At 36.5% G+C, this 17,819-nt stretch overlaps 1 protein-coding gene across 2 annotated transcripts in view; it reads left to right on the top strand.

Moving 5' to 3' along the window:
• The window catches only part of LOC145985901 (neural cell adhesion molecule 1-like), a 227,626-nt gene extending 212,970 nt beyond the window's left edge, over positions 1-14,656 (top strand). For both annotated transcript variants that reach the window (XM_083120040.1, XM_083120039.1), the window contains exons 10-13: positions 570-866; positions 7,421-7,684; positions 11,588-11,730; positions 13,585-14,656. In XM_083120040.1, the coding sequence (XP_082976166.1) occupies positions 570-866; positions 7,421-7,684; positions 11,588-11,730; positions 13,585-13,740 (860 nt within the window). In that variant the 3' untranslated portion in view covers positions 13,741-14,656. The remainder of the gene's footprint in view (positions 1-569; positions 867-7,420; positions 7,685-11,587; positions 11,731-13,584) is intronic.
• The last annotated feature ends 3,163 nt before the right edge of the window (positions 14,657-17,819 follow it).

Below are 17,819 nucleotides of genomic sequence, written 5' to 3'. Positions count from 1 at the left end.
TGGAAATTCAATCAGTCTTTGAAATTTCAATTTACATAGATGAAAGACAATTTCGATAAGGATAGATTAAGAATTTGTTTGCTATTTAGACAAAGTAACATTTTAATTACATTATTTAGAATTATAGTACTAATGTTAGTATGTTTTCTCGCTTACCTGATTAGTTTCTAAATAAGAGAATAAATATTTAGAGAAACAAATTTAATAGTTTTGTTTCCGAGTCAATTATTTTAAATCGGTACTTTACAAGAATTGAAATTTTGGCGTTCTAAATATATTCTTTATTACGTGTTTTTTTCACGAATAATAAAGAAATGGAGATTTTGGGACCAAAAATTGTTTTAACGTATTGTTTCTAAACACGTGAAAGTATAGGACTGCTAAAAATAATTCGACATTATCTCTGCGATGATGGGTTTATATTTTACAAAAAAAAATGAAAAAAAAGATAAGAGAGCTATTCGGCTAGGAATAATGGGAACTGATCAGGTAAGTTTTAAGAACTGATACGTATAACGCTAGAAGAGAAACAAAAATTCAAAGGTTTCGATTTGTATGTGTATACACAGTGAAGCCGTCCCCTCTCCGGAACTGCACGTTGTTCAACCAGACTGCCGACTCCTTGGAGGTCGAGTGTGTGCCGGGGCTTGATGGTGGCCTCACCCAGTACTTCGTTTTGGAGGTCTATGACTCTCGTTCTATGAAGAGCCTCCAAAACGTTACCAGTGATGTTCCTGTTTTTTACCTGGGAGGTCTTCCCTTCGGAGCCACTTTCCAAATGGTCTTGTATGCTGTGAATCTAAAAGGTCGAAGTGACGTCACAATTCTTGAGGATATAGCTCTGAGGGATGCCGAAAAGCGAACAGGTAAAACAACAGAGGAAAACACATTAAAATTCCTCTCCTTTTTTAAGGAAATTCACAAAACATACATTATCTTATAAAGAGTATGGATTCTCTAATACAAACGAATTCCCCATTTAAAGAGTAAAATATCACAAATTATTGACTTTCAGGGACGGCACATTACGCTTGAAGTTATTAAAATGTTTACTAAACTATAAAAAAATTGTCAAAATTATCGAAAAGCACAATACATCAGATTGAGGTGTGCATCCTTTCAATTGTCGGAACAAATACAATAGAAATACTAAGCATTTAGTAAAACTAAACAATTCGAGAGCAGTATGTTAATTTATAAAGTAGTTGATTTGTTTTATGAATTACAAATTCAAATCAAACCAAGAATTGTATAAAACATTTTGATAAACAAATAGCTAACATTAAAATTGGAAAATAAATGAAGGGTCTAGTACAGCAAACATTTTGGAAAATTTTTGTGTTTATGCTACATCTATAATACAACTACGTATACAATAAATACAAAAATATGCACTCGAAAACACTTCAATCAAGTTCGGCAACTAGAGTTTCGGTTATTCATATTTACTGAAACGTGCATTAAAAACTTGAATTTCATGTCCTCCATAAGTGTCACAATTGGGTACAAGGTGCATATATAGGGGAGAGTCGTACAGTACCGGCCACCTTAAGCTTATTGATTATTACTGATAAAGGATTATTAGATAGTAGGATTGAACATAATAATATGATACCTGAATGCATACTTTATGGAACAAGGGTTTAATTTCTCTTAAATGTTTTCAGAACTACAAGATATATATACAAAAAAGGAAAAGCTGAATTTTCAATGAGTGGAAAAATTTGTCGTCCAGTCAATTTTTTTTTAATTTTAGGTGGTGGCAATTATTGATAAATGCTTCAGTTTTATGAACAAACTGTGTACAAAGGTATGGTAGTTAACATATGTGGAAATAAAGTGCGTTAAAGCAGAGTTCAAATGACATTTTTACAATAGTCACAAAAATACAGAATATTTTCTTCGTCTACGCATTCAACATGTGTCAAACTCCATATTCGGTACACTGAACCCAATATTCCTCAAAACACACAATAGACACATCTTGCATTGTGCAGTTTCTACAGTTGTCTTCTAATTTACTGAGGGGCATGAACTTATTGTCCAAGTCTTTCATATACGAAAGTAATTGTTTTTCCATTTCTTCATCGAACGTCTTCTTAAACCTGCCCATCTGAGGTGTCAGGTCCACATCCATACCAACAAAAGCAAGCATGACTGCAGTAGGTGCGTACGAAATTCTGTGTGGCCAATTATGGACGACACTTCGCTGGCCGATACTGTACGATCATTAGGTGGTAACAACAGTTCCGATTACACGTTGTTTATAATCAATTTTGTAAACTATTTACAGGTTTTCGTATCCTTGTAGAATACCGATAAACTGAATCTGACAATAAAATCAAACACTTACCTAAAACATGAATACCAGGGCCACAGAAATATCTTCCCTCACGCAGCCACTTGACTCATCACAGTAACACAGGCACAGCTCTCACAATACTGCGTGAAAACGGGTGATCCTGAACTATAGCACACACCTTCCCTCCTACTCCCGTGAACTACTACTATGTAGCGTCAAATGTCCGAACTAGCAATTGGCCGATACTGTAGGACGGCCGGTACTGTACGACTCTCCTCTATATAATATATATGCCACAAAAAACAAAACTTGAAAATGCTTCGTTCTATAGATGTGCTTTACGTGAATATTTGTGTGCTCATTTGTATTATTTTTCATTGTGTTATAAATATGTGTATATGTTTACTAGTTTCTTTTCAATCCTAGTTATACGGCGCATGCGCTAATATGTAGCTACTTTCGTAACTAGAGTCAAATTTATGATCGTTTTGTAAATAGATATATAATTATATTTAGAATGTTGGGACTGATATTTTTTAGAAACTTTGCTGCAGACCTAAACGGCGGTTTCTGAAAAGATACTTTTGTATAGTTTTTAGCAACATTTATTTTCTTAATGAATGTCATTGTGTGTTACTATATTTCCAACATGGTTTATGGTTTAATTTTTATGAATCTCCTTCATCATTACTGTAAAACAATGATTTAATCTCTTTGTAGTGGCTATCGAACTGGAAAGAGAAATTTCGTTCATAGACAAATGTTCTTAGAATAATTTTATATCAGAAATGTATTATGATCTATCTATAGGTGTAGAAACTAGTTGAGTACGAGTTTTAATATTTCATAAGATTCTACCAACTATATGAAATAACTACGAATACTATAATTTACTGTTCATGTTTGAATGTGAAATTTCGACATATATGCTTTCGATACTATATTAATAAAATAAACAACATAGATAATTTGCTAAAATGGGATAACATGGGACCCGTAATTATTAGACCATAGAAATTTTAGTGATAATGTACAACTTAAATATTTAGGAACTATTTTCAGAAATATGTTTTACAAAATGTGATACATATATTTCAGTGCAACATGTATCGTAAACTTGGAAATCTGTCAAAACAACTAGTCCACAAGACTATATCTCCTTTTCGTTTTCAATAAAAGCATGAACAGAAATCAGATTAAAATCACAGAATTATAAACATTATTTGAAGTGAATATTTCATTTATAAAATCAGCGTCCCAAATGAACACGCAACTTTTTTTTGTCGTCTCTGAATTTGCACATCTGTCAGTTTTAGGGGGAGTCATTCCGATCGCATGACTGGATATTGTGCTACAGGACATAAAGCAACGTGAATTTCGCAAACAAGTACATCTTCCCTATCCATGCATGGTGTTAGTATTCAGTGTACAACAGCAGTCATCAATATGCAAATTGAGCGAAATTCAATACCGTTTGGGAAGCGGTCCGGCCAAGGTTTATGTGCTCCATGACGATAATGAATATTACGTGTGTGTTTTGTTTGTTCTTTTGACTTCATTTGTAATTCTTGGTTCGTTCTTACGACAGACTGGATAGATTTGTAACAATAATTTTATATATATATTGTCTCTTGAATTTAACACAAAAATACTATTATTTATCTTTTATATATTCTCTAATAACCATAGATCGATTGCAACGACCTTATCAAACCCGATACTATTCACAATTGTATCGGATACAATCTGAAACAATTGGTTGTTAACATCTCGCTTTATTCTCATATACATAGAAGACAAGATCACATTGCATATTTCTTTCCTTTATTGAATATGATTATCTTTACTCGAAGGAAACCTGTGGCCTATCAGGTTCTTCTGCTTTTCTTAAGCCTACACTAACAAGTAATGGACTTGCCAATAAAGTGAAATCTGAACCAGTGGAATGTGATATCGCCAGATCTGAACCCTCTATTACAAAACAAACATATCTACTAACCAGCAGAATTTTCACCACAGTAGCTTTCGAAGATTTTTTATAATAATACATACTTTTTATTACATCAATTAATATGCATGGCATGTTATTATTAAGTTAGAATCTGCACATGGCATACTTTCGTTGTGCTTGGTTATTTTGAGAATCGACGTAATCTTATAATGATACATCTGAATTGACTTTTCCAATACGTTAAGAATTAGTAACGAGAAAATGTTATTTTAACTCGAAGAATAATGTTTAAGCAAATACTCGTAGCTTCATCAGATTAACATACTGTAACGTGCTGCATTTTCATCCTAAGTCTTTGGTTTTGTCATGATTAGTTGATTTACTTGTTGTTTATGTAGTTTTCATGACCTACAGTTTTCCCAGTTTATCCTTACTATGAGGGCATGCTGGTTTAACGTTTATTAATACTTATATAATATTTTCACATACATTTGCATTAGTCATGCTATTCGGAAGCGAATTCTTATTCTTCCTTGCCGCTTTTCCTTTCAAGTCATTCTTATTCTGTTACTTTCTTCCGCTGCATGTGCCTTGTCTTTCCTATACTACTCTAATTACGACATTGGCATGCAATTTTAATTTGAAAGACGTTCCATTTTTAAGATTTAGTTTTAATGTTTCTTTTGTCATTCGTAAAAAAAAAATCTTGCTATTTTGGATGTAAAACTTAATTCACAAGTCTGAATCCAAAGATAATAGACAAACGATAATTTGTTTTCTTTCAAATATATTTTTTCATGATATTTCTAATCTGCAGCTAACTGGTGATATATTCAATTAACATATAAAATTATACAATTTATAATATGTACTGTATATGCCCATTTTTATACCGAAGGTAAATACGAGGGTCACTATTTATATTTTGAGCCTAACAATGAAAAAAATGGAATTTGGCATTGAAAACTGCTTTATTGTTTTTCGAAGTATTCTCCTTTATGGTCAATACACTTTTGCATTCGTTCGAACCATTTGTCAAAGCAGTTTTTCCAATCTTCTTGAGACACCTCCATAATATGGTTTTTGAACGCATCAACGGCGTCTTCCGCCGACGAAAATCGTTGTCCACGCAATTTATTCTTGACATTCGGGAACAAGAAGTAGTCACTGGGTGCCAAATCAGGACTGTACGGCGGATGGCCCATCAATTCGATTTTTTGATTGTTCATAAAGTCGGTTGTTAGTCGAGATGTGTGACAGCTGGCATTGTCTTGATGAAGAATGATCCGACGGCGTTTGTTTGTTTTCCGTATTTGACTGAAGGCCTCTGGCAAACAAATTGTTGTGTACCATTCAGAGTTGACCGTTTTACGTACCTTAAAAGGCACAGTTGCCACATGAACAGTTTTCCCGAAAAAACAGGCGACCATTTGTTTCGATGTGCTTCGAGCGCGAACAACTTTTGTTGGATTGGGTTCATCTTGAAACACCCATACAGTCGACTGCTGTTTACGTTCCGGCTCATATGCATATATCCATGATTCGTCACCTGTTACAATCTTATGTACGTCTTTTGAAGCACCACGATTGTATTTATTGAGCATTTGTTTGCACCAATTGACGCGAGCGAGCGTCTTTTTGAGTTTTTGTCAAATTGTGTGGGATCCAACGAGAACATACCTTTCTCACAGCTAAATGATCATGTAATATTTTATATATGCTGGTGGAACTAATGCCTATGGTTGCCTCAATCTCACAGTATGTCACAGTATTAGGTTTTGCACAGCATCAATGTTTTCTTGAACAACAACTGATTTTGGACGACCTTCGCGAATCTCGTCGGTGAGCGAATGGCGGCCACGATTAAATTCGTTATAGAGGGAGATTATTTCCGTAACATCTTTGGCAGTAATGCATTTGAAGCTTCGGAACGAGTCACAACTCTCGAAGCAGCCAATTAACAAGCGAGCCGCTGACGTCATCTCAACCCAGAACTTATCCGTAAGCCCATTGCTCAGGTTCTACACGCCCACTAGGCTCGCTAGACAGACTCGCGCAGTCCGCTGGAGATGTTCCGAAAGTAATTCGACTCTACCAGCGTTTCACAGTGGCAAAGGATGGGGCTTCTTCGCCAAATGTGGAAGTAAGTTGATCGATGCACTCTTGTCTTGATAATCCACGTCGAAAATCGTAAAAAATCATCGCACAAAAATGTTCACGAGTTAATTCCATTTTATTGTTGTCGCGCAATCTCCAAGACAACATAAACAACACAAATGAAGCTATTGACAAAACATTTGAAGTACGTTATGGTCAATAATGCCAGACGATTCCGTGCAATCGTCAAATCGCGCCTAACTTCAATCAGTGTTGTCAAGGCTCAAAATATAAATAGTGACCCTCGTAATAGGCATCCACATGTAAAGTCATCTGTAAATATTTGTGCGCTTCACATTAGAATTTCGATTATTTAGTTTTTAACACATCATCATTCGATGCAAACACAATTGACACACGTGATCAAGCGATATTCTAAAACGAGACGAAAGTTTTCGGATCGAGGAAAGCTTAAGCACACCAACTTAAGGGTTTATCACTTAAGACGACCAACTGACGAAATGATACTGGTCATATCGTAATCCAATACCTATTGTTTTGTTTGTATGAATCCGTTACAGGTATGCAGTAACAAATAGTAATATTCAAACTGGAATAGATGAAATTCTCTTTCGGCTTGACATTTAAATTCCAGTAGGTTATGGCCCTCTCCAGTCACCTCTTCCGTAAACCCATGCCTCTACTTTCATGAGTAAGGATATCTGATGGATAATTCTATAAGCAATGTCTGAAAACTTGATATTATGCCTTGTCTGGGGCCTCACTTCAACCTAACCTACTCATAAACTTCTTTTCGTTTGTAAAAAATTACTCCTCGCCATTATATGAGTAGATTAAATAGGTTAGATTTGTTGCTCTTAGTCACTTTTGTCGCATGTTGCATAGAAAGGCGGGGTTTCAATTGTAAGTCTGGCTGGGCTGGAGCCCCCTGACAAGGCATTACATTAATATATTAGACAAGTGAAGAGATAAGTCCCCTTGTACTCTGCTCACCAAATACTTCCCTTTATGACAATTCAAAGATAGCTTTTCCTCTCTTCTCTCCACAGAATCAGTCTCCGCAGAGAACTCGGATAGTTTAAGTGTCCTACCGCTAGTGGCGTTGTTGGTTGGAGCACTCCTTACGTTCCTCTCCATTGTGTTGGTTGTGGTGTTGGCTGTGCGCAGACGTAGACAGGCACCCCCTGAGAAGAAGGCATGTCACGTGGACATTAATCACGACCATTTTGTGGTGTCTTACCCTCTGAAGACAGTCCCAAGTACGGACAGTTGCGGGGATGACCGCCAACCAGATATCCTCAGTACGCCATATGGTAAGTTTGTAAGTATGTGTATCCTCTTTTCACAAACACACACTGCCCATCATTTTTTTATATTAATGGGAGAGCAAAAGACGTCCGCAGGATTTTTTCCAGGGAGGGGCAAGGAGGTATTTTTTTGCAGGGGCGAACAAGGCACATTGTCACCAAAAACAGTGATGTTCCCTAAAAAATGCTTAAATTTGAATTTATGGTGTTCATGCAATAAGTAGCACATATTATTGTGGCTAAAATGAACTTGTAGTATGTGTGAAATACATAATTTTTGGTTGACATTCATATTCCAGGGGGCCACGGCCCCCCTTGCCCCGCATCAGGACACCCATGCTTGAATTGTATCTTTCGTTCAATAATCGTTCATCAATTTATCACACTCATCGTCGACATACTTCTGGAGGTCAGAGAGCGCTTCGTCGTCATCGTCACGATTCTACAGAGGCAGAAAAGCGTCGCATTTTTTAAAAATATTAGGAGCATTCAGAAAGTAAGTTTCCCACTCGCCCACAGGTGACAGGCCATGCGTATTGAAACCGGTTTTGCGCATGCGTGAGAGGCACATGCCCTGGCTAGTGAATATCCTAGAAGACGCTTCCCGAAAGTCCTCAGTAGCGTCGCGGCTGCGATGAAACATGGCGACTCTTATTCCATCTCCCGCCGCGTGCAAAGTTCATTCGGTGATCAAGTTCTTGAACGCACAAAACATACAGCCGATCGAAATTCATAGTCAGCTGTGGCAGGTGTAGACGTCATGAGCAAGCAGATGGTGCGTCGTTGGTGCAGGATATTTACTGAAGGCATGACGACGAGCGCAGTGGGCGGCCATGTGGAGCTTGTGGAGCAGGTGCAGCAGCGCATATTGGAGGATCGTCGCGTCACGATCACGGAACTCAGCAGCCATTTCAATGTGTTCTGGGACAGACAAGGCATTCTGCTCATCGAGTTTCTGCCCAGAGGTGAGACTGTGAACGCTAACCGTTACTGTGAAACACTGGGGACATTTCGACGAGCCATTCAGCATAAGCGACGCGGTAAGCTCAGTGCCGCGGTGAGCTCAGTGCTGCGGGACAATGCGCAACTGCATGTGGCTAGAGGCACTGCAGCACTTCTGGATAGGTTCGGTTGGGAGGTGTTCGATCATCCATCGTACAGCCCGGATCTCGCTCCCTGTGATGACACCTGTTCTTGCACCTGAAAAAGTTCCTGTCCGGTCAACATTATCACAGCGAGGAAAAGGTTGAGACGGCTGTCACACAGTGGTTCGGCGCCCAGGCTTCGGATCTCTAAGACGCAGGTATACAGAAGTTGCTACCACGCTATGACAAGTGCCTGAATTCCGGCGGGAATTAAGTTTACAAGTAACTGGACAAGTGCTATATCTGTGGCAATAAATCATTGAATGGAGTAATGTTTCCTTTTTGTGCACGACGCCAGGGAAACTTACTTTCTGGATGCGCTTGATACAAAGAAATACATTACCGTGTCATGGTTGCAAATACTAGTCTCTAAGTATGGTTAATAGTAGGATTGGTACCTATAATTGCTGGATATAGCATTCAAGATTCATTGGGAGTGTTCCTTCATCAATGTTATCATATCATCACTCATCCCCATCTTCGCAACCTCATTCAATCAATCAAGATTTCAACTTCCTCCATTTTTAATTGTAATACAATTAAGGCTTGTCTCCATATTGAAAACACTAAATTTGCTGACCAAGGCATTTCTTCTCTGCAAGTAATTTCAGGTGTTACTTTATTTGTATGTGTAATGTGTATTGCATTGTCAATATTATTGACGAATAAATAGATAATCCAAAGCAAATAATGATCTAATCTTGACATTTTTTTCTCCTACCATATTCTTTCAGGATTGTCTGCTTCAGTTATTCATTTTTAACATTCTCCAAACTTAATAATGAGATTTTTTTAAAAAATAGCATTGTATATCCATATAGAAATTGCTTAGTGTAATTTAAAAATCTAAACCCGGTTTTAATTAATTAATGAATTGACAATCCTTTTCAAGTAAGTCTTCTTACTGCTACACAATTAATATTGTTTAATCAAATAATAGTCCTCCTGCGTGGCCGTGCGGTCTAAGGCACCTTGCTGTGGACGTCGACTTCGTGTTCTGTCTCCGAAAATTTTCGCACTGTTTATAGGGCCGGTGGCAACCCACCATCGTGAGGAAATTGGGGAGCTTCGAATGAGTAAGCGTAATCCGGTTGCGTAGACCTACGGCCTGAGCCCCCCCCCCCTCCCCTCCCCCCCGACTATTCCAATCCTGGTTGATGATCTCCACGCTTAGAGGTGACGAAGGAAAGCGTGTAAAGGAGACCGGCTGCCGGTAGGTAAGCCAAGGCCCTTCATGGGCTGTTACGCACAGGATTATTATTATTATTAATCAAATAATAAGTTTTTTTGCACATTTGTTACAATTATGCATAATTTGTACCTTAAATTTAATAAATAGTACAAATATTATACTAAACACATTTTAACATACATGGCAAAAAAACACAAATTGACTCTCTGTGAATTATACTATATCTTGGGGCATGTGGTGTATATTGATAAGAAAGCCAAGGTTGCACCAAATTTACCCAGTTTGGTAGCCTTTCTGAATGTGGTGTGACATGTTATCTTTCTCTAAGATTTAAATCTTAAATAAGTATAATTTTATAGAATAGAAAAATTAAACTCTCCAAAAGTAAACTTTCATGGATTTTAACAGTATTGAAACTGATCTTCAAATTTATGGGAAGAGTTAAATTATGAAATAAGTCACTAAACATTATCAAAGGACGTCAATACAAAGAAGCACTGAAGAAAAGTTGCCGTCACTGTTGTTCATTTGGTGGTAATGTCCAAGGAATGTATAGCTGTAGTTACAGGTAAAGTAAGCAAATTTTGGTTTGATTGTAAGGAATAAAAATGATCTGATTCTGAAGGAGATTCGTTCGTGTCGTTGTTTCTATCATTGAAACTCATATTGCTTAAAAGAAAAGTTAGAAACATGGTGATGGATAATTTATTTATATAAAAACTTGAGTACAGAGTGAATCCAATTTATTATCAAAGTATCAACAACGAAAAGTAGTAAAATAAAACAACAAAAAAGCAGTATTATGAACTCTTCAGCTTCTTGGTGTACTCTTATGTTTGGACAGGAGCGAACCTGGAGGATCATATAAAGACTGTAGGCTGATATCAGTTTCATTTATTATCTTATTTACAATGGTGTAAGACAAACACCGCTCGTCAACTATTTTACGTTGCAGAAAACGTAGATCTTGTGAATATATTATCGTAGTCACAAGAACACACACACACAAATAAATTTTAGAAAAACATGGGAATTGAAAAGGATAAAACTATCAGTAACTAATATTGTGAACACACACTTAAACATCCACACCCACATACACCATATACAATTTTCAAATGAAATACAACTGGAGAAAATAACCGTACACACAATATTATACACAAGAAGTGACCTGTGTTCTAACAATAATCTTGTCTTCCATGCAATAAGTAGTGAATTTCTCTGTTGGTACGTGGGATCCGGATATGAGAAAGTTGCAAGTGTTGTTCATTCATAATTCTGAAAAGAAATCTCCAATCTGAAACTTGATTCTGAATCGAAATATTCCAAGAATGGATAGAATTTCATGTTTGGAAATACCAGGTATTTACAAGGGTCCCGCATCTATGTATAACTATTCGGATCAGGAAATGTGTTGCGTGTTCTATTTATATCCTTGTCACCAGCAATGAAATAAATTGTTTGTCGTCAATTGTACATCTTTCATGCAATATGGAAAAATATATCTAAAACTAGTTTATCCTTCTCCAAGGCACATCTTGAATTTCTTTCTTGTTTCTCTTTCAACAGATTTAGCTGTGGAGTCATTGGATCGAGGAGACGTGTTGTTTGAAAAACCTGCGTGCTTTGATTGCAACTTCCAGACAAGCATCGGTCGATCCATAGATGCATCTTCAATACAGCCCAAGGTCGAGCGACTCTCAGGGACTTTTGTGAGTATATAAGTTTAATTCCTAAAACAACAAATATCATGAAAATAAGTATTAAACAAATTGTATAACTCCCAGCACATAAGTCATGTATAGTGTATGCTGTGATTCCGCATATTACACAATTAGAACACAATTAATTTAGTACTCTGTGAAGCACATTAGAAGCCTCGGTAGTCTAGTAGGTAGGATGCCTGACTGCCACACGCCCGGGTTAGATTCCCGGTGTGAGTGCTCTAAGGTTCGAATTCTTCCTGCCTTGTCACCGAATAAAGAGGCTCTGGGGATCATCTAGCCTTAAAGAAATGGGTACCTTGGGGCAACCCTGTGGGTTAAAGGCGGCAGGAGCGCGGTGCTGATCACAACACCTACAAAATGTACGAGATGGAAGAATGTGTGGGGCCCTACCCCAACATCTCTCCTGTATATGTCTCACAAAATGGTGCCAAATGCGAAGAACTTTAGCTATAGAGCACATTTACCACGATTTTAGATACTCAACCATGATCCTGCGCTACCCTCTGAATAGAAGGTAAGAATTTGCGACTTCGCCCACGTTACGTTTATAATTATATGTTCATCAGAAATATTGCTGTATCTTGGGGACTGCATGACGAAAAAAATCATAAATAATATGATAAAAGGCTCTCGAGTATTTATCAAGTAAGCAGGCATATGAATAATATAAAAAGGCGTTTAGTCACTCGCTGAATAAAATAAAGAAAGTTTAACTTGTTCCCCCCTCCTTTTAGGAGTTGAATTTCTAATCGGGAGGAAGAAAACACCCCGAAACTTTCATGTTTCTAGTTCTAGGAGTTTGAGCTATAAATTAATAAGATATAAAAGTTTAACACCCCCTACCTTAGGGGGTTGAATTTCGGAAAATCCCCACTTAGTGAAGAAACACTTTTGTATAGTGCTCAGAATATTCCTTTCCATCCCCTTACAACGTACAAAAGATTTCTGTTCGTTTACTCAACTTCTTGAGGTTTCACTTGTCATTTGAACTTTTCAGGGGCAATCGGTTATGCAACCACGCACATTTGTGACGTACTTATTCAGTTGTGCTCATAGTCTGATGGTGTGTGTGGGGTCGAGAACTTGCAAGCTCTAAATGTAGTATATCGAACTATCAATAGCTCCAAACATCTCTTACATCTCCCTTTTTCCAAAGAACTTTGTTGAGAATAATAGATGTTAACATCTACGGGATGTTTTTAAACACTTGTACACGGTTCACTCGACCGCCCTGCAAACAATAGGGAACGGTATCTTAGAAGCAACAAAAATTATATGGTGGACCCGCAGGCCTGCAAAGCACAGTGTCTTTCTTTGTGATTGATTTGTAACTTTTGAAAGATTATTAATTTTAAAATAATGATTGAACTTGCTTATTCTTGAGGATAGAAAGCTGTATTTTTGTATAATTATTATTAATGACAACAGAAATAAATTCGATAGATTGGCCTGCATATCTGTATATGCTTACATCATTGAGGAAGTTACTCTTAAAATTTCAGGTTTCTAAAGATTGATTTGGTGTTTTGAGTCTACTTTATGCACAGTAAGGCTAATCGGGACTGGACCTACAGTTTAAAGTTAGATCCGAACCAGTATGTACTTCCACCGAGGTATCGAACCCGGGACACCTTGATTACAAGGCGACGACGCTACCACTACGGCACTAGGAGTCCCATTTTCAGGTTTCTGAGTTCAAGGGTTTGAGATACTCAGTGATTCGAAATGTGACTCTGTTTGCATGGAGTACTCACGAAGATTATGAAGGTCATGATTTATGTTTAATAAACGTTAGAACTTTGGAAGTTTACTTTATTGATTTTTTGCCCCATCTTGCAGATACCGCTAGAGATGTGTGGTACAACTACAGACCGCCACGGGACTCTCACTCGTAGCCGAAGCAGGGAAGATAAAACCACGAACAATTTTGAACTGAACGGAGTGTTGATCAAGGAGAAGCTAATGTCGAACCAAATTCCTGAAAGTTGCGTATAGGTAAAACTCACTAGGGTATACAGTAATTGTGCTGACAACTACGCATCTGTTTGTGTACGTGTGCCTGGGAGGATGTGCGTGCATCTATGCGTGCTTTTTTTGACAAGTACAAATTACCAAAATTTATCATGCGTGAGGAAAAGACAATGGACTCTGTTTTAGCAACCGAGGCAAGAGAACATCTCCAGTGGCAGCAAGAGTAACGCTCCGAGAACAGGATTGTTTCTGTAAAGAGATTCGCAAAACACTTGTTGGTGTTAATATTGTTTTAAGAATAGATTCGGGTTGATTTTTATAACAAAATAACAAATTATGGATCTTCGAAAAGGTGAACTGTAGAGACAATTTAAAGTGTGGACTCAGAAAATTGTATCTGAAATAAGAACTCTCTTTTGTTTGTATGTTAATCGTATATTTGATTGTATGTGTCGGGTGAGTGCTTTTTTTTGGCGGTCTGTCTGAGTGTGCTTCTGTTAAGTGTGCTGTGCATTTGTTTGCAGCAGCTTTAAGGGGGAAAAAAGAAAACAAATGGACTAACCAGTTTACCTTTGTTTTGAGACAACAGTAACATTTCAAATTTCAGGTGAGAACTGCTACATTTACGTACACAAATTATGTTTAGTGTCAATAAACGGTGATTTGCAAACACAGCCATCTTGCACAGGGGTTGTACAGTGTTTCAGGCCAAGATTTTTATATCTGGGGTCACTCAGTGGTCACTCGCATTCGGTAGCAGCATATGGATAAGCGGAATTCAAACACTGTAGCATTACTTACATATGTACCAAGTACCATACAAAGTTTGCAATTCATTTAGTCAACTTGAATGCAACGTTACCATATAGGACAATAATTTTTTTACTAAGTTTATACTACTCAAGGAAAATTTGTTTTATCTTTCCAATTGAACGTATTGTCTTCCCACAAAAAATGTAATTTTTTTAAGCTCCATTCACACTGGAGCTTGCACAAAAAATTACACAAGCAATGTTTATTTTGAAGTAATGAGAAATACACCTGGAAAAGTAGTAGAGTAGTTAGATACTTACTGAAATTTTGGATACTTGAACGATTATTAACAATTATGGCTTTTACTCACATACTTGTTAATATCTATTAACTCTTTGCTTTGTGTTGTTGCAAGAAGTTGTCAAAATTATACATTTGTTAAGAAATTGGATTCTGAAGTTGTGTTTTTCAGTAGTTCAGTATAAAGGAGCAAGGTATGCCCACTTAGTTTGTATTAAAATTTATAACATAATGTAAATCTTACAAAATGGAATTTCTTGCCAAACTATCCTGCAATTATTCTGTTTTGGCATTTAATTTTTACAGGTGCTTACATTGAATGTACATGAACATAATTGCATATAATTTTCCTTCCTATGGATTACATGTTAATTTGCCCATCAGAATGTACCTTCCAGATACTTTATTTAAAAATATCAATTCGTTTTAAATTACCATCCACTGGTATAAATTCCACTTACTTCTCAATGGGTAATTCTATGGACTATTCGCTCCAATTTTCAAATTTGTATGCTTATAGTATAATGGACAATATTTTGCTGTATGTTGTCATTTATTGAATTTTGCATACGCAAGTACAAATATGTAACCACTTTACTAATATGAAAAAAAGAGGTGATTCTTGCACATATCAAGTATATGCATGGATATCCAGGTGTCATACACTGTGATTCACTTCATGAATTATACCTGTCTTAATATCGTTTCTTTCCACATATCACGATGTCCATATATTTAAACTATTCATGAAGAAATGTTTTGATTTTTCTAACTGTAGAACCATATATAACTATATATTCGTATTTTTTAATATATTTATAATGATGCTTGAAAGTTATAATAAATCTCTTTTAAAAATGATAAAACTATCCATCAATCTTTACCAATTGTGATAAACTACGGCAGTGTATACCACTAATTGGCTAAATTTAAGACAAAACTGTAACTATACTTGCCTGTGTAATGTCCAGTGTTCAATAGAGGGTAATTAACATACCGGTGGTAACATAATCATAATATTACATCTGCATATTACCCATAACCTATTCCATATTTTTCTTGTTTTACCACTGACTGCCGAGAAAGCTGGTGGTAGCTTCAACACCATATATGTATTTTAACGACTGTAGATACAACTTCAGAAAAATGTGCAACACCTAATTTCTTCATAATGTAATCAAGTGCATGTACACACTCCTGCACATATTGACTAAAAGACCAGTGTCATTACAAATTATAAATTAATTTTAAGAGATACGGCTACCAAAGTACGAGTAATAATTGAATTTTTGTTCTTGTGTCCCTTTCCAATATGCTGCTTTGACTGTGAGTGACCTGTTTAATATCTGATAGCCAACGGGCTGTGTCGTCTTCTAACCTTAAGCCCCAATTGTACAGTGTAGATTTTTTGTATACTTTGGTTAGAATAAAGACATATCGATGTTTTAATAAGCGTTGTGGTATTGGACTGTTTATTCATATGCTAAACTAGAGTGATGGTTAAATTCAGTGATTTATTTATTGGTTAAAGTTTTCGTGGAAAGCCGGAGCGATAATAAACACATCCATGGTATTTCTAGCTGTGATAAGGTTCACTAGATCTAAACAATTTTCTAAAGGAAGAAAATGTTCTTCGAAAACATGATACAGAATAATAACTAAGTGAATAATCGGAGACAGTGTCGGCGATTGGTTTCAAAAACAGGGGGAGGGGGACAAGGTGATGACACTGGGGGGCCAAAGACAGTATATTTCCTTCTGTAGATAAGGTTTAGCATAGTGCGTAGACAAAAGTGGCGAAAAGTGGTGGGCAAATGCCCTCCCTCGTCTCCCTAATCGCCGCCACTGATCGGAGATACAAAAGGTAAACGTTCTTAATTAAAACGTTTCACATTTTTACATTGTCATGTGGCACTTCATTGCTGAGAATGTGTGTGTTCAAGTTGACTTTCTACACAAAGGATGGCTTAGAGTTGCTAGACATAAACTGGAAATCAACCCAGTAAGTATGTAAGTATTCATTAACCATAAAATTCTATATTTAGAAGTGAAAATTTACATGAAAGTTGCAATTAGTTTTCGAGTCTCAGTTACTTTTTAAATGAGTAACTTTAGTTACTTTTATCGACTAACAAGTACGAAAATGAACTTTATTTTAGTTACTGTCTTCCTTTTTTTACATGTAAAGAAATTTTTAATTACTTTTGATGTTTGTGCCTCTGTATTTTCATTCTTTAAGAGAACGTTCACTGTAATTTAAGGAAAAGAACATCTAGTGGAAATCAACCCAGGAAGTATCTAACATTCGAACATCCAGTGATTTCGTCACTAAAGCAGATTTCATTTCTAACGGTGGGGTCGCTAGTGAATTTCGTTTGGGTGGACTTAGAGGGTGGATGAATTATTTTCAGGTGCGCTCTGCTTTGTCTTTGTTCGTCTCTTTCTTCATTTCTTTTCACTATTTCTTTGTCTCGCTTACTTCACATTTTCACTTTTCTCTTTTCTATTTTTCTTCGCTATCATTAACTTATGTTTCTCTGTGCGACTATTTATTTCTTCTTTTTTTTGTTCTTCTATCTCTTTGTCTTTTTCTTTACTCCCTTCTCTCTTAGTTTCCATTTCTATCTTTCTTTCCATTTTTTCTCTTAAACAATATCTTCTTGCCTTTCTATATCTACTCATTTCTCTCTTCTGCTAATTATTTCTCTCTCGCTTCACATCTCTCTTCTTTCTCTTATTTTCACAAGTATATTTTTCCATTTTTTTCTCTTTATCACCATCATCTTCTCTTTATCTACCTATCTTTGTTCTTCCCTGCTTCTCCCTTTTTCATCTGTTTCACCTATTTCTCTCTCTTTTTTACATTACTGCTCTTTCTTCTTTCCAGTTTTCTCTTTTACTCCACCACAACCGACTCTGAATAATTCTCTTATTCTCTCCGTCTCATTCTCAACTTCTTTATTTTTTCCCTTGGTTTCCCTCTTTCCCTCTCTCTCTCTTCTCTTTCGTAACTATCTCCATTGTTCCTTTCCAATTTTCTATCTTTATCT

Source organism: Lepisma saccharinum, chromosome 3, assembly GCF_977018435.1.
Source record: "Lepisma saccharinum chromosome 3, izLepSacc3.1, whole genome shotgun sequence".
NCBI lineage: Eukaryota > Metazoa > Arthropoda > Insecta > Zygentoma > Lepismatidae > Lepisma > Lepisma saccharinum.
The sequence above is the reverse complement of the archived record's forward strand: the minus strand, read 5'-3'. Positions and strand labels throughout refer to the sequence as shown.